Source organism: Exophiala mesophila, assembly GCF_000836275.1.
Source record: "Exophiala mesophila strain CBS 40295 unplaced genomic scaffold supercont1.2, whole genome shotgun sequence".
In the NCBI taxonomy this organism is placed as follows: Eukaryota; Fungi; Ascomycota; class Eurotiomycetes; order Chaetothyriales; family Herpotrichiellaceae; genus Exophiala; species Exophiala mesophila.
The window spans coordinates 2,032,663-2,055,447 of record NW_015622505.1 but is presented as its reverse complement, the minus strand read 5'-3'; the positions used below and the strand labels follow the sequence as shown (position 1 = coordinate 2,055,447).

The window sequence follows — 22,785 nt, the reverse complement described above, 5'->3', positions numbered from 1 at the left end:
AACGTGCGGTCCAAACACAAGGCTGTGGCTTAGCCTTGCATTATGAATGGACGCAGGTCTTGTCTCAATCTACTAGGTACTTGTCCCTAGTTACGCGTTGTCATCATGTTAGAAAGGTGTTCACTGTTGATGAGATCCGATGATAATACAAAGGTATCCTCTGTTCTTCGTCGCCTTGTTCGTCATTTCAAGACCGAGCGGCGGCTGCAATCCCTTCCATGATTTCTTCCACGAATACCTCCAGCAAATATGAATGGCTCAGAGCTTTATACTCCCCCTAGCCTTGTCTCTATACTGTGTACTTCTTAGTCTTCCTGTCATAATCCATGATTCGCCGATGTTGATGACTCTGCGCGAGTCGCCATCGGCAGTACAGAACCAAAGCGTCTTTCAGAACGACAAATAAGGCGCCTCCTACGACACTTCGACCCCATTTGGTTTGAAGTAGTCCCGGTCGGCCCCTGATGGCTTTGGTTGTTCCAAGCCAAGAGCTAGGCAACACCAGGTTCAGCAACTCGCCCATGCCTGCTGCCACGGCTGGAAATGTGAGGGCTCCAAAGATGCTCTGGCCTAAACTTGATGTTCCTTCCACAATAAAATCACCTCTGTCGCCTAGAAGTCGATGCACGTGGCCGTTTTGTTGTTGATTAGCCTCATTGCCTGCATTTCCAGCCCCCGCCGCGGGCTCGTTGTCCCCTCTCTGTTCTCCTGCATTGTCCTCGCCAGCTTGGTTATCGTCAAATTGGCCTGGAATCGGACCCTGTGGCTGATCTGCTAGTTCTGGAATTTCTTCTTCGTCTTCAACCGCACCAAAATTGATCTCCAACACCACACCATCTGGGGCTTGTGCATTGGCGAGATCTGCGATATTCTGCCCCTGGTCCTCGGCGACCTCTCCTCCCCTTGGCTGAACCTCGGCTATCCATTTCTTGTTCAATTCACAGAACGCCTGGTGGTAACACCAGTTGTAGATGTTACGTACAGCAGGGAGACATGCAAAGACTGTGCTGGGCAAGGGAGGCCACACGACGGTGTCAAATTCGAACTTGTCGGTGATTTGGGTGGACAGGAGGAAAAGCGTTCCACTGGGGAGAACAAAGTCGGCGTAACTGGTGCGAGAGAAAATGAGGTTGATGGGAATGAGAGGGTAAGCACTCAGCCAGCCGAGGCGGGGTATGGACATGTCCAAGATGCGTTTAGCCTCCTGTTGCCCAAAGACCCAATATACCGAGCAGAACCCGTGCAGCCACAAACCCACTATAAATGTCCCTGACAAGGAGAGGCCGATTGCAGGCAACACGGCTCTTGCCACTGTTCTGTCAAGCACGCGGTAGATATCAACAACATAACTCCTCGGCCTGGATATCTTGATTTCTGATCTGCATTGCGGGCAAAGGATCTTGGGTTGTCCCTTCCGCCTGGTTGTTTTGGGATCTTCTAGATTGGTGACCCAGTCTAACAGACAGTCTTCATGGGCTGTGAGGCTACATGAACATGGGGAGCGCCATATGGGAGGGTTGTTTGGATCATCCTCGCTCGCATCACTCATACAGATCCAGCACTTCTTTCCGAATGTCGAGGTTCTTGATAGGGCCGTGGGGCGGGTAGGGATATCAGGAGGTGCGGAATCCTCTTGTGGAGGGTCAACATTGGTCTGATCCAGACCCGCTGTATCAGCAGTGTCCGAATTCATCGTTGATGTTGGAAAGGTGATCAGAGAGGCTATCGTCGGGGTGGAATATATCTACGTGGGTTAGGAAATGGGAGGAAGGCGATGGGTGGGAGCGAAGAGAAAGGACGCCGATTGACTTATGTCAGTATGACAACAACAGACATTTGAGAACCTGTGAATGGTGTATCAATCAAGATTTCGAAAGATTGGGTGAACTGGTCAGTAGTCAAAGGCACCGACTACTGCTGCTACTCATGGGGGTGGTATGAGCCGCGGTCGGATCGATGAGGTAGAGTAGTGCCGCAAGCCTGACTGGTTTTGGGAGACGTTGGGTGGATCCTGGATCACGTGATATGACGGGGTCGTGTCGTGCAATTGTTTTGGTCCTCGGCGACTGTCATTTCTGGGAATCGCTAGGACGTTTTTCCGGCCGATAGATAGAGGCACTGAGGCAAGAGCGACAGACCTTGACCCACGCGTGCCTTCATCAAGCTTTATTTATGCCAAGGCGCTAGCCCCCTCCACACTCAGTTCCGCCCCGCGAATGTGACATCAATCTACAACTTTTGCCCATAGACTCAAATACCATTGTCTAACTAAACAAATTCGAGTGCAATGTAATGATTTGATATGGGAGATTCCTAGCGAAAGCAGTACACTTTGTTTCTTTTCAATTTTCTTTGACATTTTTTGCTATCGTGCTGCATTCTCACTTGTACTGACCCGTGAGAGTTTGACTGCGTTCAAGTTGCTCAAGTCAGTTGCCAGAAACCGCACACACGAACTTATAAGGGCACAAATACCCCTCTACCAATGGCGCCTCTGGTGCCCAAGGTCGAAACCTTGGACCAGGTCTATGCAGGCGCTGGCGAAGGCAGTACAGTCCCCCCAGAGCTCCAACAGCGGTTCGTCAATCTAGTCAAGTCCTTTGAACAACAATATGGTCATAAACCAGATTTTGTGTCTCGAAGTCCTGGACGGGTCAACATCATTGGTGAACATGTGGATTATTCTCTGTACAATGTTCTACCAACAGCCGTTGCTGTCGACGTTCTAATCGCCACTCGGGTTCACAAGACAGACAACGATCCTCCGGTCATCAAGATTGCCAACATCAACCCATCAAAATACCCTGCTAAAGAGATCGCGATCCCAAAATCCGGTAGCGTTGAGGTCGATAAAGAGAGTCATTCATGGAGCAACTACTTCACAGCTGGATTGAGTGGATCATTGAAGTACCTCCGGAATAAACTCGGCGACTCGTTCCAAACGAATGGTATGGAACTTCTGATTGATGGCAATGTTCCAGCTGGCGGCGGTCTTTCAAGCAGCGCTGCCTTTGTTTGTGCGTCTGCTCTTGCGGTCATGGCTGCCAATGGCTACGAAATTTCTAAGCAAGACCTTCTCGATCTTTGCATTGTCTCTGAGCGAGCGGTTGGTGTCTTTTCTGGTGGTATGGATCAAGCCGCCTCCATCTTCTCGGAACGAGGATTTCTCCTTTACTGCCGCTTCTTTCCTGAATTTGCGGCCGAGCATGTCCCAGTCCCAGCATCTGACCCTGAGGTCACGTTTCTGATTGCTCAGTCCTTTGTCACCTCTGACAAGGCTGTCACAGCCCCCATACATTATAATCTTCGAGTCGTCGAAGTGACACTGGCGACTGTTGTCCTCGCCAAGCTTCACGACATCCCGCTCAACCCAGACGATAGCTCGCTCGGTTTCTCCCTCAGAAATTTCCAAGAAGAGCTGGTCAAGAGAGATGGCAAGAGAGACGATGACGCCCTGTCACAGGTGGATTATGTCATTGCTGCCATCAAGTCCAACCTGACCAAGGACGAATACACCCGACAAGACATTTCTCAAATTCTGGAAATTTCAGTCGAAGACGTTGAAAAGTACTATTTCTCCAAATTCCCGGTCCGAGCCGAGACATTCAAGCTCAGGCAGCGGGCACTACATGTGTTGGAAGAGGCCGGTCGAGTGCTCAGATTCAAAGATGCACTATCGTCAACAGGCAAGCTAGATGAGGAAAAGTTATTGTATCTAGGGGATCTCATGAACCAGACACAGGCATCTTGTAAAGATGTCTACGAGTGTTCGGCTCCAGAGATTGATGAGATCTGCTCGATAGCGAGACAAGCTGGCGCTTATGGGTCTCGTCTGACAGGGGCGGGTTGGGGAGGGTGTACAGTGCATCTGGTTCCTCAGCACAAGGTTGCCGAGGTCGCCGAGGCGTTGAAGCGACAGTATTACTATCCTAAATTCCCCGACATCACCGATGAAAAGTTGAAGGAGGCGCTTGTGATTTCCAAGCCGGGTCAGGGGTCATCGTTGATTGTCGGGGCAGCCTTGGATGTGTAGGTGGAAGGGTTGAAATTCATGTAATCTGACAATTATGTATGTCGTAAGGCATATTATTCAATTATTCCATGCAACATAGCAATATGCTCTGTCAGCAGGAGGCTTTCAATGACAAAGCGAACTGTATACATCCACTTGAATAAATATCTTCTTTCGAACAATTGTTCGTGAATTACGACGATCTATTTGTCGAGTATCTACATATGGTGTAGATTAGTTGTCATTAGCGCCAATCGTGTTCCCAACCGAGGCTGCAGTCCCAGTGGTGCGTTGTGTTAAGGCATCGATGTCTTTTTGTATGAGTAATCGAGCCCCGAGGCATCTGTCGATCTCCACGTGTGGAATCTGGGGCACGACGGACCCTTTGATAGACTTAATTATGCATGTATGAAGTTTACGAAAGAGATCGCACACAGATGCCGAGTCTAAAAATTAAATTAATCACCTTGTAATCAAGATTCAAGACCCAGGCAACGATGCCTCGGCCGATCCACTTTTCGTTTACACACACACACACCACCACAAGTCCAAGTTACTGTGGATGTACGTATACCAAAAACATGCTTGGGCCCTTTTCAACTAGACTATCATGCACTGGCAAAGCTCTAAATCCACACCACTCATTTGTTCGCTTACGCGTAGCTGGGTGCATCAAGCATGCTGTGCAAGGATGAATTGACCTTCGCATTGGGAATGATGATGAAACCTTGTGGTTCTCAGCCGCAGTTATCCATTGTGAGTGGGCATTTTATACTTTAAAGGATTTGACGCCAATGCTAGGGTGTCACGGCGCCTTTGTTCGCGAGGAGCTTCCCCAGGCCCTCCAGGTCAATTCGTGGGACATTCCGTGCCCCATTCTAAGTACGGAGTAGGTAGATAAAAGTAGACAAGGTGTACCTTACTCTGTTGAGCTAAAAGGCCCCGGGGTCAGCTTACGGCGGGCGGTACAGAACCAACCATCGGCATAATATCTCGGTACCCGGTACGTGCCCAGGAACAGTGCCGAAGGGGCCAGGCATTGGCAATTTAGGTGTAGGCGATAGAGGACTGCATTTATCACGGGATGTATCCGCTACAGATATACATCTCATCTGCAGCCCCTCCTTGCGCAAGCTTACTCCATCCACAGGTTGACTCACGATGCCTTCGACAATATATCGTTCCAGGTTCCCGGACTTCAAGCCTCTCGACATCGACGTGGTCACGTATGTCTTTTCGAACCCACAGAACACGCCTGAGGACCGTCCGCTATACATTGATGCTGTCACCAAAGCCACTCGCACTTTCGGAGAGGTGAAGAAGCGAACAAAATCCTTGTCGCACGGACTTCGCAAATTAGGAGTTAAACCCAAGGATGTTGTTGCCTTTATCAGTCCCAATAGTATCGATTATGCCATCACATGCTATGCGGTGCTTGGCGCTGGAGCCACGATCTCGCCCGCCAGCGTCGCTTATACCCCGTCGGAGTTGCAAGGGCAGCTTGAGACCAGTGAAGCCAAACTAGTTATAGCGCACTCGTCAGTCATCGACGTGGTGGAAAAGGCTGTCAAGTTCGACAAGACCATCCGAATTCTTCAAGCTGATGGCGATGTTGACAAACATGGACAACCAACTGCCGAGTCTCTGGCTAGCACGTGTCCTGCCACAGAGCTCATCAGTATTTCCCCCAACGAAGCAGGAGACCGTGTAGCATTCATGTGCTTTTCCTCGGGAACAACCGGCCGCGCCAAGGGTGTAATGACCACTCATCGAAACATGGTCTCTAACCTTCAACAATGGATGGTACACTTCCTCGAGAAGATGGACAATGATTCCAAGCTTGTGACGTTCTTACCGTTCAGTCATATATACGGATTGACGTCGCACATATGTGTCAACGTGTTTCTTGGTACATCGCTAGTCGTCTTACCTCGGTTCGACCTACCTTTATATCTTGAGTGTCTCCACAAATACCGACCGGAATGGGTTTTCGTGGTACCTCCCATCATGCTGTTGCTGGCCAAACATCCCTTGGTTGAGAAGTATGACCTCAGCAGTCTCCGGAGGTTCATGTCAGCAGCAGCACCTCTCAGCCCTGAACTTCGTCAGGATGTGGAAGATCGGTTCAAGAAGCTATATGGCACCACTGTGTACGGGCTTCAAGCATGGGGCCTGACCGAAACAAGTCCACTGGCTACACTGGTACCTTCGTCTCGACCAGACAAACGACACACTGTGGGAAACATCACTCCTGGGATGGAATTCCGGGTAGTGGATCCAGACTCCGGCGAGGATGTCGACGTTGCGGCGGATGGATCCACGTCAAAAGCGGGAGAACTGTGGTGCCGGGGGCCAAATGTCACCAAAGGATACTTTCGAAATGCTGAAGCGACCAAGGAAGGATTTGCACAGGACCAACAGGGAAATTCGTGGTTCAGAACAGGAGACATTGGCACCATTGATAATGAAGGGTTCGTGACAATCGTCGACCGAATCAAGGAGATGATCAAGTATAAAGGCATGCAAGTCATCCCATCCGAACTGGAAGGAAAGTTGCTGGCACATCCAGATGTGGAGGATGCGTGTGTGGTTGGCCAATGGGTCGAGGAACAAGCCACTGAGCTCCCGCATGGCTTTGTTGTCATCAAGCAAAGCGCAAAGTCAAGAGGGGAAGAGGCCATCGTGGCAGAGATCCATGCTTGGTTGAACCCTCAAATTGCGAACCACAAACGACTGAGAGGTGGGATCACCATTATTGATGCTGTCCCAAAGAGTACCAGTGGCAAGATCCTCAGGAGACAGTTGAAGGAGACATTGAATGTGAAACGGCAAAAGCAAGGCTCCAAGTTGTGAGTCAAGAACAGTCAGAGTAGAGGAGAAGAAAAGACGGTGAAGAGACCAGTTCAGCTCAATACCAAGTCCGTGACCAATCTGGACGTCGCCTCGAGGGCGTCTCGAGGATATTTGACATCTTATTCTCAGCGTTGCTTCGGTTGTTCGGCAAATGGTTGATATGTCGTTGAAATGCCAAAGGCGTAAAGCCACGCAAGTCACGCACCTTCCCCCAATCCAATTTCGTCCGCTGATATTGCGGAGGTGCGGATAAATGATTTTCCGCGGTCGGCGTTTTATGGCCAAGAAGAAATCAAAGATGGAAGCTCCGTGATTGGTCAGAGCGGCTCCTCGGCATCTCAATTTCCAAAAAGAGACTTTCAGACTTTTCATCTCCAACCAGACTCCATCCACTTCCATCCAACCACAACTCTGGACAATTGGACTTCCCATCAATATCCACCGATCTCGGTGACCACCGCCACCTGGTCGACGTGGTAGGTTTCCCCATATCCCCTGAACTGTCCCTGGCATGGAGATATGACTCCAAGCCAGCAAAATCTGGCTGCGAAATCGCTCAGTATTGGGGTCAACATGACCAGATTGGACTGGCTTATCTTCATCTGGCCTCTCATGGGCTATCATTTATTGTCCTTCTCCAACATTTCCACATGAATGCCAGATTAGTACATCAATGCTACAGCACTCGATGGGTCTGTCAAAATTTGACGCCCTTCTACGACTTATCTTCCTCGGCTCTTGTATATCTCTTATCTCTTTTTAACTTATCTCATATCACCACTGACTCATATATCACTCATTTATGATGCTCAGTTTGGTATATGATATCTTGTTCCCCATACTGATCGATTAGGTTGCCTTCGCTTTGATTTGACCACCCACCCACACATTCCAGTATACGGAGTACACACATCCACTCCCTGACTAGCTTGCTTTGTCCTTTCGTTCGACGCTAGTCCAGCAAACAAAAGGACGTCACTACTCGTACCATCGAGTCTCCACTTCACATCCAGGCTCTTTTGGACACATCATCCTGTCCAAAGGATGCTCCCAAGATCTGATCCCACACCTTCATTACCACTTTAATCATCATGGCAGGCGACCACCATCACGACGCCATAGATGATGACAATTCTCGGCGCAATCCAGACGCTGTCAACCGAACATACACAAACGACGGTACTGGCCTAGACCTATCCAGAACCGCAACAGCACCTACACCAAAACCGGCCGACCGTGACGATGATCCAGGTCTCTTTACAACCATATCTACAACTTCACATCACGACATCCACGCCGTTCCCAGCCATAGCAGCTCGTTCGTCGAAGTCAACGCCGCTCAATATGAACGCTTCACCGAACGCCGCAAGCTCGTCATCACAGCGGTGCTGTCTCTATGCGGGTTTCTCGCTCCCATCTCATCCACAACCATCCTAGCAGCCATCCCCGAAGTTGCCGAAACATACGACACCAGTGGCAGCATCATCAACTTGTCCAACGCACTGTACCTGATATTCATGGGATTATCACCATGTCTATGGGGACCGCTATCTTCTCTCTACGGCCGCCGCATCATCTGCGTCATTACGGCATTCTTATTCTTCGCATTTAGCATCGGCACGGCGCTGGCGCCGAACCTCGCCTCGTATTTTATATTTCGCATGCTCACCGCCTATCAAGGGACATCATTCCTCATTGTCGGCACATCCTGTCTCGGCGACATCTACACGCCAACAGCACGAGCCACTGCCCTTGGGTGGTTTCTCAGCGGAACACTAATCGGCCCCGCATTCGGACCTTTCATCGGCGGCATCATCGTGACATATCGATCATGGCGAGACATCTTCTGGCTGCAAACCGCACTTGGCGGTCTTGCCACCGTCCTCGTCATTCTATTCCTTCCCGAAACGATTCCCGAGAAGAAAATCGAAGAACTTCGAGAACTGCCGCCTAAAGAACGAACATCCCAGATCATGCATTGGATATCACCGTTCCGAGTCTGCGTCCTCCTGTTTACATACCCGAACCTGCTCATCGCCGGCCTCGCATCCAGCGCTCTCGTATGGAACATGTACTCTCTCCTAACACCAATTCGTTATGTGCTCAACCCCCGCTTCGACCTCACCTCTCCAATCCAATCCGGCCTATTCTACATCGCACCGGGCTGCGGATATTTGCTGGGAACCTTCTTCGGCGGCCGCTGGGCCGACTACATCGTCAAGAAATGGATCGTCAAACGAGGCGGCAAACGCGTCGCTGAGGATCGGCTCCGCTCATGCTATGCCTTTATCGGCATCGCCATCCCCGCCTGTATGCTCGTCTATGGCTGGTCCGTCGACAAAGCCGTCGGTGGAATACCACTCCCTGTGGTAGCCATGTTCACGCAGGGCGTGTGTCAACTCTTCTGCTTCCCTAGTCTCAATACCTATTGCTTGGATGTCATGCAGGCGAAAGGTCGTTCTGCAGAGGTGGTTGCGGGGAATTACATGATTCGGTATGTCTTCGCTGCTGCTGGCAGTGCGGTCTGTTTGCCGGCTATTGAAGCCATTGGTGTGGGCTGGTTTTCAACCATTTCCGCTGTCTTCCTGGCGATCTGTGCTGTCGCTGTCTGGGCGACTACGTTGTGGGGCATGGGTTGGAGACATAGTGTTGATGAGCGGAAGAAGAAGAAAAAATCGGAAAAGGCTGCTGAGATGGATGCTATGCAGGGTGGGAAAGATGGTGTTTAAAATTGAATACGTCTTTGGTCCTCCTGCGGTCGTTTGGGATTTTGCACTCTGAATTTAGCGATTAAATAGCGTGTTTGCTTAGATAGGCATATGTGTATATCTCACTGTCGTTGTCATGAGCAGGCCTACTCTCTACCATTTCTGTGATTCAACCGTCAACATTTCTCACAACTGCCTAGTTAATTCACGGCCCTGGCGCGCCAAAGCAGTTTGCTATTGTCTAACATGAGCATGTACAACTCAAGCTCTTATAGTGCGTTCTTCCCCTTCCGTCTACAGCCTCGCTCGTTCTCGGTCGTCCTTGACAACCAACCCCTTTTTGCCAGAGCGATCCATATCCCTCAAGACCCTCCGTAAGATCTTCCCTGAAGGGCTCTTGGGAATTTCATCGATAATCTCAACCTCCGTCACCCATTTATGCCTTACCTTCTTCTCCTGGACATATTTGATCAAACCTTTGCCAATGGCTGTAACGTCGCCGCTTTGCTTCCCTGGTTTCAGAACAATGTATGCCTTCGGTCTCTCGCCAGCGTAATCATCAGGCGTTCCCAATACAGCAACATCCTCCACATCGTCATGTCCAAGGAGTAGATCCTCCAACTCGGCAGGCGCCACACCGATGCCCTTGACTTTGATCATCTCCTTGAGTCGATCTGTGATGGTGATGAAGCCTTCCTTATCTAACTGACCAATATCACCAGTATGCAGGAAACCGTCCTTGTCGAATGTCTCAGCCGTTGCTTTGGGGTTGTTGAGATAGCCCATCACAATCTGTGGCCCACGAGCCCAGATTTCTCCAGGTTCGTCCAGGCCACATTCCTTGCCAGTATCTGGGTGGATAATCTTGACTTCGGTACTTGCCACAATGGTGCCCACCCGGAATGCATAGTCGAAGGAATATTTATCCGGTGGATGTGCCGTAATACAAGAACATGACTCGGTCATTCCATAGCCCTGCTTAAACCCGGTGCCAGGGAATCGCTTTTTGAGCAGATCGAGGATTTCGGCAGACAGTGGTGCGGCACCAGAGGAGAAGCGTTTGATGGATGATAGGTCGTACTTTGCTAGAGTCTTTTCGTCGCGGACTAGACGGATAATGATAGGTGGCACCAAGAGAATTTCTTCCAGCTTATAGTCTTGAACTGTCTGAAGCATCGAGTCCATGGTGAAAGCAGGGAGCATATAGACATTGGCATTGAGGAGGACGGGAAGGTGCATTTGGTGGACAAGACCAGTGATGTGGAAGAGTGGAAGGACAGCCAGGATGCGGGTCAAGGTGCTGGGTGAGATCTGGCGGACTTGGAGACACTGGGCAATGACATTGGAGTGAGCGATCATGACGGCTTTTGGGAGGCCGGTGGTGCCACTAGAGAATGAGAGGAAGCCACAGATCTGTATCAGAGGGTCAGTTGAAGGCAAGCGCATCGAAGGGGTAGGATAAGTGGCCACTCACATCCTTGTTCTTCTTTCCTGGGGGTAGGCGAAACTGTTCAATCTGGCCAGAGGAGCCATATTCCTGGCCTTGTCGGATGAGGTCTTTGATGGTGGTGAAACCTTCCATCGAGCCTTCGAGCAGGAAGACGTGGTCGAGAGGAATGCCCGCATTCTTAGCCGCAGCGGCAGCGATTTCCATCGAACTGGGGACAGTGAAGAGAAACTTTGCCTCGGCCGTCTTCAGCGCATAACTCATCTCTTCAACGTTATAGGCCGGAGAGGCACCCGAAACGACACCACCGGCGCGCAGGATGCCAAACATGGCGCATGGGTACCAAACGGTATTGGGAGAAAACAAAGCGACGGTCTGGCCTTGCTTGAGGCCATATTTCTTGACGAGGACGGTGGAGAGATGAGTCGAGTGGTCTTTGAGGTCGCTATAACTCAAATGCTCCTTAGTAATGGCGTTGGTGAAGCCTTGGATCTGGTCAGGCTTCTGGGTGCGGAGGGGACTGTGTTCCGAGTCAAAGAGCCATGTCCAGACCGGGAGATGCCATGGCACTGAGAGCGAGAAGAACTTGTCAGTATTGTAGATATCGCTATCATGGAGAACTTAAGCATATCTTACTCTCAATGTCAGGGTGTGCGGACTTGAAGATGGGCATGTTGAGGGTGCGATGGAGACTGGCTGATCGACTTTGGAGATGGAACAAGGGACACAGGTCAACCAAGGTCAGGGAGAAGGTAAAGAGATAGAAGGACAAACCCCATCACACGAGCTCTCTCGAGGCAGTACTGGATGGGGGTCCATTGTTGGTACAAGTCCGATTGGGGCATTTGGCCGGTAGAGGAATCAAGTATCCTCGGGTTACTGAATAAGAGAGGAATTGGTCCAGTCATCGTCCTCGGCAGAGAGAAAGTCGAGAAGTTGCGGGGAAAGCCCGCGCACGTGACGATGACGATGCCCAATACTGTACTCCGTAGTGGCAGGCGCGACCACCCCTACTGACCAGTTACCATATCAGCTCTTGCCTTTGGATGTCTTCAGCCTACCGAACGAATCAGACGTTGATTCCGGAGATAATCCCCCGTCGTCGGACTTCCTCGTGTATCTCTTGGCCAGATGAAATGGAGGCTACTATACAAAATGAGCTTGCACCAGTAGTCCTTGATTTCAGCTATAGCACTCTGCAAAATAACCAGGACAATAGTAAATCAAGTCACCTTCTTCCCTGGCAGCTTTGGACTCACTCAATGTGAATGTCCGTATGGACACGCAGATTCTCTTTGTGGTGTCTCCGTGGAGGTCGAGAATGCCAAGGTCTCCCGGAGCTGGGTGGGCCAACAACTGGGTTCAGCAGATGAGACAGCCTTGAGCTTGTCCGGTCATCTTACAAGAGCAATCGGAGCAGACCATTCAACCGCTCCCCGGATAGAGAAAGATATATCATGACGAGACTGGGGCCCTTTTCTGGCTTCGAATGACTCGTCTATCGTACACTGTGAATCTAACAATAACAACCACTACTTCAATCACTCCCACCATCCACCCCTCACATACTCCTGCCGTCAATGCTGACTCGCTTTGTTGCTCGAAGAGGGACTAGGCAATCAATTCCGTGGCAACGGTTCAAAGATGTTTCAGGACCATGCAGGCACAATGTTCGTATTCCGTCGTGTCGTCGTCTGCAACTCACCCCTGGTTCCACCGTCCAGCCGGGCGTTGTCGACCTATTCAGCCAGGAGGGGCTCTTGCTCAGGCTTGGGCAACTCGGTCTTCGGGGCAGTAGGGAAGGATTCTGCCTTGACGGCGGGCTGGGGTGGGATCTTTTGTCGGGATGCTCCAATATTGCCCACCAAGTCTTGAGCCTTGGCTGTGTATGCTCCCGTGTACTGCTTGACGGTATCAAGTCCTTTGCTGGTATGCTGCGCAGTCAAGTCCTTGAGTTGAGAGGTTTGTTGTCCAATCACCTTCGCGGCCTCATCCAATTGAGCGTCGACAAACTCCTTGTTTTCAATGTAGATCAGAGGCGCAGTGAAGAGGACGACGGTACTGAGCAAGATGAATCCCCAGAGCGGCAGGAGTTTTATGAGGTAATACGACACCAAGGCGGCAAAGAAGGTAGCCCCTGTCACGAGGATGTTCTCGGCAAATACAATGCGCTGAGCTTCAATGACAAAGAAGTTGATTAAGTTCTCGAGGTCATCCAGGGAGGCTTCGAGGGTTTCCTTGGGGATCTTGTAGTATCTGCGAGGACGAACGGCGCTTGTGAGACTAGACCCAGTGACGGTTTTGCTGGCCACCTCGGCGAGAGTGACGACTAAAAGACAGAGTCAGTGGAGCTTGAAGAGAAGGGAACCACCTGCTTAGCTTACCTCCGAGAACCGACCAAGTCAATTTGAGCGAGTATCGCAGGACTGGAAGATATCGGCATGCAAAAATCAGAGCCACGACAGAGAGGAATGTGATTCCAGTGGCACGTTTGTTCTTCCACTGTACCCATGGTTAGGGGATTATTTTGCTCGGTTGAGGGGAGCCACTCACGCTCAGAAGGGTATAGAAGAAAGAGTGGTAGTGGGTCAGGGGGGTGTCGTTTGCAGCAGCGTAGGAAGGAGTTTGACGGGAGCTGGCAAGGTCATTGAACTCGGAAGAAGTGGCTTCTGCCTCGTTCTTGATAGATGCAGCCACCGGGCCTGGAACATGATTTAGCCAATGGATGATGTGTGTGTCGGGTCTGGAGGATTTACCATTGACCAGATTTTGTGTGACAGGATGGTCTTTGACGGTGTTTACTGCGGATGAGGTGCCTAAACGAGGTGAGAAAGAGAATGGACGGCGGATGGTATTGAGATGAAACTACAAACAGTGTCAGTACTTGGCCGCGGAATGGATGATAATTGTTGAGGTGTTTTTGGTACTTACCTTACTGTTGACCAGGGTCTCCTGGAGAGTGGCAGTGCCGTTGGTGGCAGGAGTTGATAGGTCATCACTGACTTGGGAGGCATCGATATGTGCCGGAAGGGCATCAGGATTCAGGTTATCTGCCGACATGTTTGGATGAGGAATTGCAGATGATGGTTATGGGAAGATTAGGGGTTCGAAGCTGTGGGTTGTCGCAGCTGCGATGATTGAGAATTATCAAGGCGGAGGATGACAGCTGGCAATAGGAGTAAGATGGAAGACAAAAGTAGGATGAAGAAGAGTATCAGGGAGAAGATTGTCCAGTGTGTGTGTGCGCGCACTATTTGGCCAGAGTGGGTTGTGGTTGAGGAGAAGGTGGATGGGATGAGATGGAATTGGATGGGATGATGAAATAAAGTAGGCAGGAATTATGCCGGGAAATAATGATGGCAGTGTGCAGAAAGTGATGTGACTTTCGCCTGGTCCCGTTGCCAACAGATTCCTTGACACTTGACACCGTGTCTTGGGTTTACTCCCGTTAATTGTTAATTGTCGCCTATGTTATGCCTATCATATGCCTACCCTATCGATGCCTGGCTGTTGGCCATTTCACTACCTAATATTGGTTCAATAGTACATGTGTTCTGTTTGATTCACGGTAGTTCCATTATTGAGTGTCCAAACCTCAGCAAAAGGAGATAAAACGTTCCAAGTTGATGTCTAGTTCAAGGAACACCCACATCAAGAGCCCCTGGAACCCGGATAAAATGGAGTACATTACTTGACATTCGACTGTACAAGAGCATCATCGCAAGCTAAACATGATATCTGCAATCCTAATCAACCTAAAGTAATGATAAATGGGGTGTGAGGTTATCAATCCAGGCATAGGTCGCGTGCACTGTTGTAGGTACCATTAGGGAGGGCAGCATCTAATCTTAGATACCGTTGATGGTCTGCAGGGTAGTTGCAGGTCAGTTTCATTAGGTGCCGCTAGTTAAGAACCCAGCCGAAAGGGCCCTATAAAGTGTACCGCCGGAATCAAATCCCAGGTCTCTGTTACGGGTCAGTGAGCAGTCGGTCACGTCACAAGGATTAGAATTATTGACAACATACGACGTCACCCACCCACTTCATGCATGCAGGCTGCATTTCTTCCTATCCAACGCCCAACCCCAGCAACACCCAGAGAGAACTGAGATGTTGTTCGGTCCCAGATTAGCAACCTTTCTGATCTGATCAGGGGGCCATCCGATTCATCTCTTCACAGTGTCTCTCTCTTCCATAATTGAACCTTCTCTGAAAGTGAACAGAGCCCATACATAGCTTTTTTTGATCATGCCGATCTTCGCCCAGAACCACCAATGTTGGCACCCCGTGTTCCGCATTGCCAACTTCCAAAACTTTGTTCCCCGTCCTTGTTTGAGCTTTGACATGTGATAATCATATCACGTGATAATGTTCTTGGCATCTTCCTCGGTCCTCATAAACCACCTATTTGGGTCATCTCATCTTCCTTGCACTCTTCCATGATCATTGGTCGCAGGCAGGGTTGGACTCTCCCACGCCTGTCCTGCCTTCTAGAAATTACTACAGCTCTCGTAGAGTACTATACATGATCAGGCTATGGACAACTCCCGGGCAACAATTGTCGTCGCCTCCGTCTAGACTTGTCCTTTAGTCGCTTGCCCTTATCATCGATGAATCCGACCTCGTTCACCGTTGCCCACATGGCCACAGTCGGGAGCCTCGTCGCCATCACTGCCGTCGTCGCCTTCCTCGTCCATGGCTTCAGCCGTCACCGGCGCTCCATCATCTCTGTTGGCCCTCTTGCCCTTGCCGCGATACGATATAACCTTCCAGCCGTTTGGTTGATTGACGTCTTTGACATACTCCGACATGGGAAACTAAACGTGGTTAGCTCAAATCAACGTCCGCCGCGACCTGGCGAATAACTTACATAGTGGTCGTTCTTCTTCATCGTCACCACCCACGGTACATTGTCAAATGTCATCGCACGAAGTCGGAAATACGTGTTGTCCTCGATCTTGCTCACTTCAGCCACAAAAGCATCGAGATCCGGCGTCATGACCCCGTTCACATGCGTGATAAAGTTTGTCGGCGCCAGTCCATATTGATACGCCGGCGAGCCTCGACTTCTGGCGCTCACGTAGATCTCCGAGTGCAATTTACTAATCTGTTGTCGGACGGCGTGATGCGGCTTCTGCAATACAGCTCCACAGAAAATCACCGCCCGCGATGTCTCCAAATCTTGTGTCGGCAGTGTCGGCACCCGCAGTCGCACTTCTTGACCTTTCCTCACCACCAGAGCGTCAAGCCACTGCTGATCGTACATGATGTCAAAGTCGGACACTCGAGTGATCAACTTGTCGTTCAACGTCAAGATGATGTCGCCTTCTAAGAGTAATTGCCCGTCGTTCGGACCATTGGCCGGGCCACAGTCGACCTTGCGCACAAGGAACAACTGATGCCTTGAAGGGTTGGCTTTGGCAACTTTCTTGATCCACTCCTCTCCCACTCCCATAATCCGGCATTGCGCCATCTGCACGACGTACGACTCCATATTAAGGATTCGCAGTTGGGGAATCGCACCTGCTCGGATCTGGTCCACAACGGGCTTGATCATGCTTGTGGCAAGGCCAAGGTGATACTCGGTGTCACGGTGGCTTCCCTGGCTGCGCTCACCCATGTATGTCAACCAGAGTGCTTGCACCACACCGTCAGCCCCAATCAATACTCCGGAAGAGCATTGCGTAGATAGACCGGTATCTACCGTGATCGCATCCAGATTCACTGCCCGGTATCGGGGTGCGGCTGCATTTGCAGGAATTCCGACTGCGGTGATATCAGTCACAGTGGTTTTGGCCACAACCACACGGTGATTCTGGTTGAACCCGACAAAGATAGTGTCCGCGCCCTGTTTGATCATCTCCGACGATAATTTGGCACTCTGCACAGGTGCTTGCACCAACTTAGGATCATACTGTATGATAGTGTAATTGGTCAAGGGGTGGAGAAACACAACCTTGCCTTCTGTTTGGATGGAATCCGCCACAGTCACGGTGATGTCACATAGATCGTATGGTACAATCGCACGCGAGACCACGACCAAGCCCTTTTCAGCGTCAATCACAAGCCCAAACCCGGTGCGACGGGCCTGTGGGTATCCATCGATCTTGACCGGCATATAACAGGATATCTTGACAAACGACCGCACAATCTCGGCGGCAGCTGGGAGATTCACCCCGTCGAGCTGAATAAAATCAGCTGCCTTTGCTTCGGGGGGCACGGCGGGTAGAGAAAGCCCAAGGTCTTGGAAATCCCACAAGCCGGTCTTGTCGTTTCTTGTCGACAATCTCATCTTCGGGTGCCAATGTCTGTCCACGTGAATGATACTGGTTGCCCGAGTGTGCAGATCTCGGATGTGGCGATACGAAATGACCACGCGGGCGCGATCGGGGATAGTCTTCATGACTTGAATAAACGTGTCCAGGTCAGGAGTAGGCTTTTGATCCACCGTGTCGACAATCCATCCAGACAGGGCATTATCCAGTTTGAAGGATCCGGCGGCTTCACACACATAGAGGCCTTTGCATGCAATTGCATACAGCCGGGCCTGCTGGTAGGAGAGGTTGTGGAAGCTGCCACCAGCCACTGTGACAAATCGATCCGGGGTGATTGCATGTAAATCACGTACCTCGAGTGTGACTTCACGGTCCTCTCCGCCTCGTTGGAAAAGGAGGTGGACAGTCTCTCCCACACTTGAGTCGAGAATATCGTCCAGCTTGACAAATGATGTTAAAAGCTCTCCATTGACCTTGATTAAGACATCTCCCTCCTGGATCTTGTCGTCGGCAGGGCCTTCAGGTAAGACAATCTCGGCCACCAACATACTGTTCTCGGTAGGTGAGTGCTTGCGGATTTCTGACTCCCAATTCGGGGTCAGACCCAATCTTCGACAGTCGTCGAAAGGCTTCAGCATCCACTGAGTTTGGATTGTTCCTCGGGTAATCGGCAAGTTCTGCTGGAGGCACTTCAAGGCCCTTGAAGGACGGTCCAGAGGGAGAAAGTAATCTGTTGCCGCCCCATCCACGCGACCACCAGCCTGTAGCGCCACCGCATTTCCGCTGAGATTTACGACTGGACTACCAGAGCTACCCCCCGTTGCTGCGGCTGCAGCCTGAATGTAATTTGTGTTGAAATCACTGTAACCCTCACCATATTCGGGAGCATTGCGGTCCAGACGACTGATGACGCCAGACAGGATGCTCAACTTTTCGCCGGCGTCGTTGCCAACCACGCGCACTTCGACCCCCACTTTTGCGGATTCAGGTTGTAATTTCAAGGCCTGGAGCTGCATATACTTGATGGCTTTGGGGTCGAACTGCAGGATGCCAAAGTCATGGACCGGGTCACGGTAGACGGGACGAACGTCACACTGGGAGATTGATTAGCGCTGGAGCAAATTGGGCAACAGGGACGAAGCGGGAGCGTACTTCCTCATGATTGTCAAACACACAGTAACCCCAGAATGGCCCCGCACAGACAACGTGTCGGTTGGTCAAGATGTACCCATTTTCTGCATCTACAACGAAACCAGTTGCCTGGCTGGAGGTAGAGATGTCGGTATCAAAGGAGCAGGTCTGGCAGAAATGAATAGAGACGACACTTTTGATGACCTTTTCGATGGTGGCCTGCCATTCGGGGGAGTCGCCAGCTGCGGCGATGGCATTGACGATGGGAACCGAGCTAGAATCTGCCTCGACGTCGTAAACTGAGCCCTTTTGAGGGGTAGCATCCCCTGGTGTTGAGACGCCATTTTCCGGCCTCCACTGTTTTTTGGGTCGTTCAAGAGCAGTGATGGGACTCGACCTCCGCTTGGGGCGGGCCTCTCCATGCGCGGACATGGTGGAGAAATGGGAATTGTGTAAGGAGGCGGGGGAGATTGAGAGGCTGAGGGTGGTGGGTAAGAGCCTTGAGGTGTGGCGGAGAGCAACTGGGTGTAACGGTGACGAGGGTGGGAGAGAAGGGGGATGGTTGCAGGACGACAGGTATGTTATGGCTCTGGTCAAACAGAGACGAGGATAGGCAGGATGGGACAAGGTCCACTGTTTAGTGAATTTGGAAGTAATAGGTGAGGATAATAAAGATGCCCTTGTCGAACTGGGGCAGCTACTGGATATCATCCAGAAGCTCAAGCGAAGGCCGAGAACAGAATTTGTTTGAAGTACTTTGGACCCGGACTTGCAGAGAGAGCAGGTGAAACAACAAAACGCCTGTGATGCAGGTGCGAGGCAGTGAATGTAGATGCAAGACAAGAGGACATGACAAGGAAGAGGATGACTGGATGGGTTGAGGCTGGAATCGCTCTAAGCGCTGAGGCTCTCCCGTTGTTCTCGAAGAATTGTTAAGATACTATGTCAGACTCACAATTGCGAGGATGGCAGTCTGCAGGCGCAGGTGCAAGTGCAGGCCAATTGGATTGGCTTTCGCGTCTGGCACTAGGGCACTAGGGCATTGAGAGTGAATGCGTGACCGTAGTAGAAGATTTGCACTAGTACCAGTTTGGAAAAAGGACTACGGAAAATCATACGCAAAGGTTCTGCTCTTTGGTTCTTGGGCGCTTGGGGTCCCATGCGCCAACATTAGGTATGCCTGGTGGAAACAAAATTCTTCAGGAGACGCAGAATAACAGGCAAGCGAAATGCGGAGAGGGCGAGAGGCTTATCCTGAACCAGATCCACTGAGAACCTTAGGAAGTGGATTGGACAACGGGCAGTACATAAACCGATCGGATTATCTTTTGTCTGGAACAGGCCAAGAGGACTACTCCGTAGGAGACGTCGATCCATGGATAGTATAAATACCACGGGAGTTCACGGGACGAGCGGCGTCCACGTGACTTTTGAGGCGGTCTACATACTCCGTGTGTCCGTACACATGCATACAAACCATACTCAACCTGGTTCCCCGCATAGCCTCAAGCGTACGTTGACAAGTAACTGTACCTGAGACGAAGGCAGGTACTATCAACAATAACTAGCTATGGATAAGCTCTTGACCCAATCACATGGTTGCGCTTGCCTCAACCTGTCCCTGTTCTAAAGTAATCATAGGAAGGAACTCTATGAACACAACCACAGGTCGATCCTTCCACTTCTTCTCCTTCTACACTTCTCTGATTCTGAAAAATTTGAATCCTCTATCTTGACAGCATCAACACCAACAACACACGTTTATTCAATCTAGTAATATTAGCCCACAAGTCTTTTTAGGTACATTAGGTCTACTGTTACAAGCTCAGTTCCACTTGATAGCCTAAAGAGTCCACGTCATGTCAAGCCAAGGTGAGACGTCGGAAGTGCCGCGCCTTGTCACTGGCACACATTCTCTTACTTCGTATCATACACCCGATCTTGGCCTTGACGACTCCGCCCATCAGTCTAGCCCCATGGCATTTTCGTGCTCTGACGCTCTGACCTTACGGATGATGCTCTCACTCACTTCTCTACGGCCATTATCTACATCTTTGATCGACCTGAGGTGACCTGTACTCTCTCCTCACCATTATTGAGCTTCTTCATTCATCCCGCCCAACATGAATTGTCCTTCTCGTGTCGATGAGACTGTTTTGCATCCTGACTGGAACCAGAACCCGCCTTTCTTGGCCCCTGATTTGACCACCCGCCAGGATCTTGATGGCATCGCCAATGCACGAGAGCACAAGTACGGCGAATTAGGTTCTGGCAATGATCTCGATGGTTCTGGTGATGGTTTCTTGCCTCAGTTCTATGATCACTCTGAGAAGATCGACCTTCCTTCCTCGCCCAGGCGCGAGGGTTCGCCTTTGAAAGATTTTGGAACATCTTTCAAAGGCCAACTGACCTCGCGCCTTAAGCTTACAAACCTTGGGCTTGAACCCTGTTTACAGAGCAAGCCCACATTATCATGCTCTCTCGGAAGTGGATTATTCTTGACCTTGATCAACGGTGGCATGCTCTGTGCACACTATGGACTCTTTTCCAAGCCCGCAAACCACACTCTTGAAGACCGTGAGTTCATCTGAAAGACCCCCTCCCTACTTAACATGTATCATCTAACCTTACACCCTCAGCCTTTGTGGCCTCTTCAGAGACATATCGGCTTAAAAAAAGAGATGCATGCCGCGACGGATCTGAAGAAGACACTTACAACCTTCCGCTTCACATCGGCGCAGTCTTTATCGTTCTCTTCGTCTCTGGTAGCGCGTGCGCTTTCCCTCTCCTGGCTCTAAAGGTTCCACGTCTAAGAATTCCTTCCATCTTTCTGTTCGCGGCAAGACACTTTGGAACAGGGGTTCTGATCGCCACGGCCTTTGTGCATCTTTTGCCAACGGCATTCATCATGCTTGGCAATGAGTGCCTAGGCGACTTCTGGACGAGTGACTACGACGCAATGCCTGGAGCCATTGCTCTAGCTGCCGTCTTCTTCGTCACTCTTATCGAAATGGTCTTCACCCCGGTCCGATCCTGCTATCCATCATCCTCAACGGCTTCTGCGACCAACATCGAAAACACCAGTCAATCGCCTGAGAATGCTCTTGCGGATTCGAGCCCCCAGCCCCGAACCAATCCGTCAAATGACGACGAGGTCCCCATGCGGAACCTAGGGCTTTTGAAAGGCCGCTCCTCAAGTGTCGGGCAGCGTGTTTCGCGACTTGCCGAAAATGCAGAAATCGCAGAACTTTCCGAGAGAGATCAACTTCAACAAGTTTCCAGCAAGGCCGATCCCGATTTCAGCGGCAAAGAGAACCCCGATGTTTTCAAAGTTCCGGTTCACTTCGAGATCGAGCTTACACCAGAACAAAAACAAAGAAAAGCAGTGATGCAGTGTGTCTTACTGGAGCTCGGGATTCTCTTCCACAGCGTCTTTATTGGCATGGCGCTGAGTGTCTCCACCGGCAGCGACTTTGTTGTTCTCCTCATCGCAATTGTCTTTCATCGTACGTGACCAAACTAGTTAAGGAAAAGTGTGCCCTGGCTGACCTAGGTTGATAGAAACATTTGAGGGCCTCGCCCTAGGTTCCCGCATTGCTGACATCAAGTGGGAAAAGAGGGCCATACAACCATGGCTGATGGCTCTGGCCTATGGATGCACGTGAGTTGTCTCCCACTGCTATTTTCCTACCGACGTCTGGTCATTCCACCATCCCAATCTTTTCCCCGGTGCCGTTGTTGAAGTTGATCTAACCTACTGTTCACAGGACCCCGGTAGGACAAGCACTCGGTCTCGGCCTCCACACGCTTTATCATCCCGAATCGAAAACTGGGCTCCTCCTGGTAGGAATCATGAATGCCATCTCGGCCGGCCTTCTCGTCTACGCTTCCCTAGTGGAGCTATTGTCTGAAGACTTCCTCAGTGACGCCAGTTGGAGGGTCCTGCGAGGAAGAAGACGAGTCTACGCTTGCCTGCTCGTCTTCTTTGGTGCTTTTGGCATGAGCGTCGTCGGAGCTTGGGCTTGAATGAAGAAGGGAAACGCAGAGTTCGATGAGATAGAGAAGGGAAAGAGGAAAGATTAGTTGGATGAGAGAGAAGAGGGAGAGAGAAGAGGGAGAGAGAAGAGGGAGAGAGAAGAGGGAGAGAGAAGAGGGAGAGAGAAGAGGGAGAGAGAAGAGGGAGAGAGAAGTTAGTTATAGGAAGAAGTGAGACGAGGTGAAAGGGAACAAGGAAGGGGAAGCTTTACATTCAAAGGTTGGACCATCTCAGCCACAATTCGTCTGCCATAACCACCCAAGGGTATTCGTTCATTTTTTGGTATTTGGAGAATAGTTAACAGAATAGAAATCATAGGTATT

General features: G+C 50.6%; 7 protein-coding genes across 12 annotated transcripts; 3 read left to right on the top strand and 4 right to left on the bottom strand.

The window, feature by feature from the left end:
• Positions 1-148: 148 nt before the first annotated feature.
• On the bottom strand, positions 149-1,943 carry PV10_02575 (uncharacterized protein). Its single transcript, XM_016366906.1, has one exon. The coding sequence runs from the start codon at positions 1,691-1,693 to the stop codon at positions 290-292; it is 1,404 nt and encodes a 467-aa protein (XP_016226424.1). The 5' UTR covers positions 1,694-1,943; the 3' UTR covers positions 149-289.
• A 469-nt stretch (positions 1,944-2,412) lies between these two features.
• Positions 2,413-4,033, top strand: PV10_02574 (galactokinase; the record flags this gene model as incomplete). Its single annotated transcript, XM_016366905.1, has 1 exon — positions 2,413-4,033. Exon 1 carries the CDS (start codon positions 2,486-2,488, stop codon positions 4,031-4,033), a length of 1,548 nt encoding a protein of 515 aa, XP_016226423.1. The 5' UTR covers positions 2,413-2,485.
• Positions 4,034-7,261: 3,228 nt separating this feature from the next.
• PV10_02573 (uncharacterized protein) lies at positions 7,262-9,730 on the top strand. Its single transcript, XM_016366904.1, has one exon. The coding sequence runs from the start codon at positions 7,957-7,959 to the stop codon at positions 9,592-9,594; it is 1,638 nt and encodes a 545-aa protein (XP_016226422.1). The 5' UTR covers positions 7,262-7,956; the 3' UTR covers positions 9,595-9,730.
• Positions 9,731-9,746: 16 nt separating this feature from the next.
• On the bottom strand, positions 9,747-12,031 carry PV10_02572. 2 transcript variants are annotated; one of them, XM_016366902.1, is made up of 3 exons: positions 11,657-12,031; positions 11,048-11,589; positions 9,747-10,986 (listed from the first exon to the last, which is right to left on the bottom strand). In XM_016366902.1, exons 1-3 carry the CDS (start codon positions 11,691-11,693, stop codon positions 9,868-9,870), a joined length of 1,698 nt encoding a protein of 565 aa, XP_016226420.1. In that variant the 5' UTR covers positions 11,694-12,031; the 3' UTR covers positions 9,747-9,867. The 2 variants fall into 2 exon arrangements, with proteins under 2 accessions (XP_016226420.1, XP_016226421.1); XM_016366903.1 differs by having other exon boundaries at positions 11,048-12,031.
• A 6-nt stretch (positions 12,032-12,037) lies between these two features.
• PV10_02571 lies at positions 12,038-14,348 on the bottom strand. Of its 4 annotated transcripts, none has more exons than XM_016366899.1 (5): positions 13,952-14,348; positions 13,777-13,885; positions 13,574-13,722; positions 13,405-13,522; positions 12,038-13,349 (listed from the first exon to the last, which is right to left on the bottom strand). In XM_016366899.1, the coding sequence occupies exons 1-5, from the start codon at positions 14,078-14,080 to the stop codon at positions 12,760-12,762; spliced, it is 1,095 nt and encodes a 364-aa protein (XP_016226417.1). In that variant the 5' UTR covers positions 14,081-14,348; the 3' UTR covers positions 12,038-12,759. The 4 variants fall into 4 exon arrangements, with proteins under 4 accessions (XP_016226417.1, XP_016226419.1, XP_016226416.1 ...); XM_016366901.1 differs by having other exon boundaries at positions 13,777-13,836; positions 13,957-14,348; XM_016366898.1 differs by having other exon boundaries at positions 13,574-13,885.
• Positions 14,349-15,441: 1,093 nt separating this feature from the next.
• Positions 15,442-19,347, bottom strand: PV10_02570 (Pro-apoptotic serine protease nma111). Its single transcript, XM_016366897.1, has 3 exons — positions 18,448-19,347; positions 15,891-18,389; positions 15,442-15,837 (listed from the first exon to the last, which is right to left on the bottom strand). The coding sequence occupies exons 1-3, from the start codon at positions 19,135-19,137 to the stop codon at positions 15,625-15,627; spliced, it is 3,402 nt and encodes a 1,133-aa protein (XP_016226415.1). The 5' UTR covers positions 19,138-19,347; the 3' UTR covers positions 15,442-15,624.
• Positions 19,348-20,114: 767 nt separating this feature from the next.
• Positions 20,115-22,606, top strand: PV10_02569. 2 transcript variants are annotated; one of them, XM_016366896.1, is made up of 4 exons: positions 20,115-21,003; positions 21,084-21,932; positions 21,988-22,087; positions 22,194-22,606. In XM_016366896.1, the coding sequence occupies exons 1-4, from the start codon at positions 20,550-20,552 to the stop codon at positions 22,450-22,452; spliced, it is 1,662 nt and encodes a 553-aa protein (XP_016226414.1). In that variant the 5' UTR covers positions 20,115-20,549; the 3' UTR covers positions 22,453-22,606. The 2 variants fall into 2 exon arrangements, with proteins under 2 accessions (XP_016226414.1, XP_016226413.1); XM_016366895.1 differs by having other exon boundaries at positions 21,066-21,932.
• The last annotated feature ends 179 nt before the right edge of the window (positions 22,607-22,785 follow it).

Coding starts and splice junctions, on each gene's coding strand:
- PV10_02571 (XM_016366898.1), bottom strand. CDS start 14,080: ATGTCGGCAGATAACCTGAATCCTGATGCCCTTCCGGCACATATCGAT. Junction 13,886..13,951: donor AGACCCTGGTCAACAGTAAG/GTAAGTACCAAA, acceptor CACTGTTTGTAG/TTTCATCTCAATACCATCCG. Junction 13,523..13,573: donor TCTTCTATACCCTTCTGAGC/GTGAGTGGCTCC, acceptor CCATGGGTACAG/TGGAAGAACAAACGTGCCAC.
- PV10_02573 (XM_016366904.1), top strand. CDS start 7,957: ATGGCAGGCGACCACCATCACGACGCCATAGATGATGACAATTCTCGG.
- PV10_02572 (XM_016366902.1), bottom strand. CDS start 11,693: ATGCCCATCTTCAAGTCCGCACACCCTGACATTGAGA. Junction 11,590..11,656: donor CGCACACCCTGACATTGAGA/GTAAGATATGCT, acceptor TCTCGCTCTCAG/TGCCATGGCATCTCCCGGTC. Junction 10,987..11,047: donor CAGGAAAGAAGAACAAGGAT/GTGAGTGGCCAC, acceptor CCTCTGATACAG/ATCTGTGGCTTCCTCTCATT.
- PV10_02570 (XM_016366897.1), bottom strand. CDS start 19,137: ATGATATCCAGTAGCTGCCCCAGTTCGACAAGGGCATCTTTATTATCC. Junction 18,390..18,447: donor TGTTTGACAATCATGAGGAA/GTACGCTCCCGC, acceptor TCAATCTCCCAG/TGTGACGTTCGTCCCGTCTA. Junction 15,838..15,890: donor TGAAGAAGAACGACCACTAT/GTAAGTTATTCG, acceptor AACCACGTTTAG/TTTCCCATGTCGGAGTATGT.
- PV10_02575 (XM_016366906.1), bottom strand. CDS start 1,693: ATGAATTCGGACACTGCTGATACAGCGGGTCTGGATCAGACCAATGTT.
- PV10_02569 (XM_016366895.1), top strand. CDS start 20,550: ATGAATTGTCCTTCTCGTGTCGATGAGACTGTTTTGCATCCTGACTGG. Junction 21,004..21,065: donor AAACCACACTCTTGAAGACC/GTGAGTTCATCT, acceptor TTACACCCTCAG/CCTTTGTGGCCTCTTCAGAG. Junction 22,088..22,193: donor GCTCTGGCCTATGGATGCAC/GTGAGTTGTCTC, acceptor TACTGTTCACAG/GACCCCGGTAGGACAAGCAC.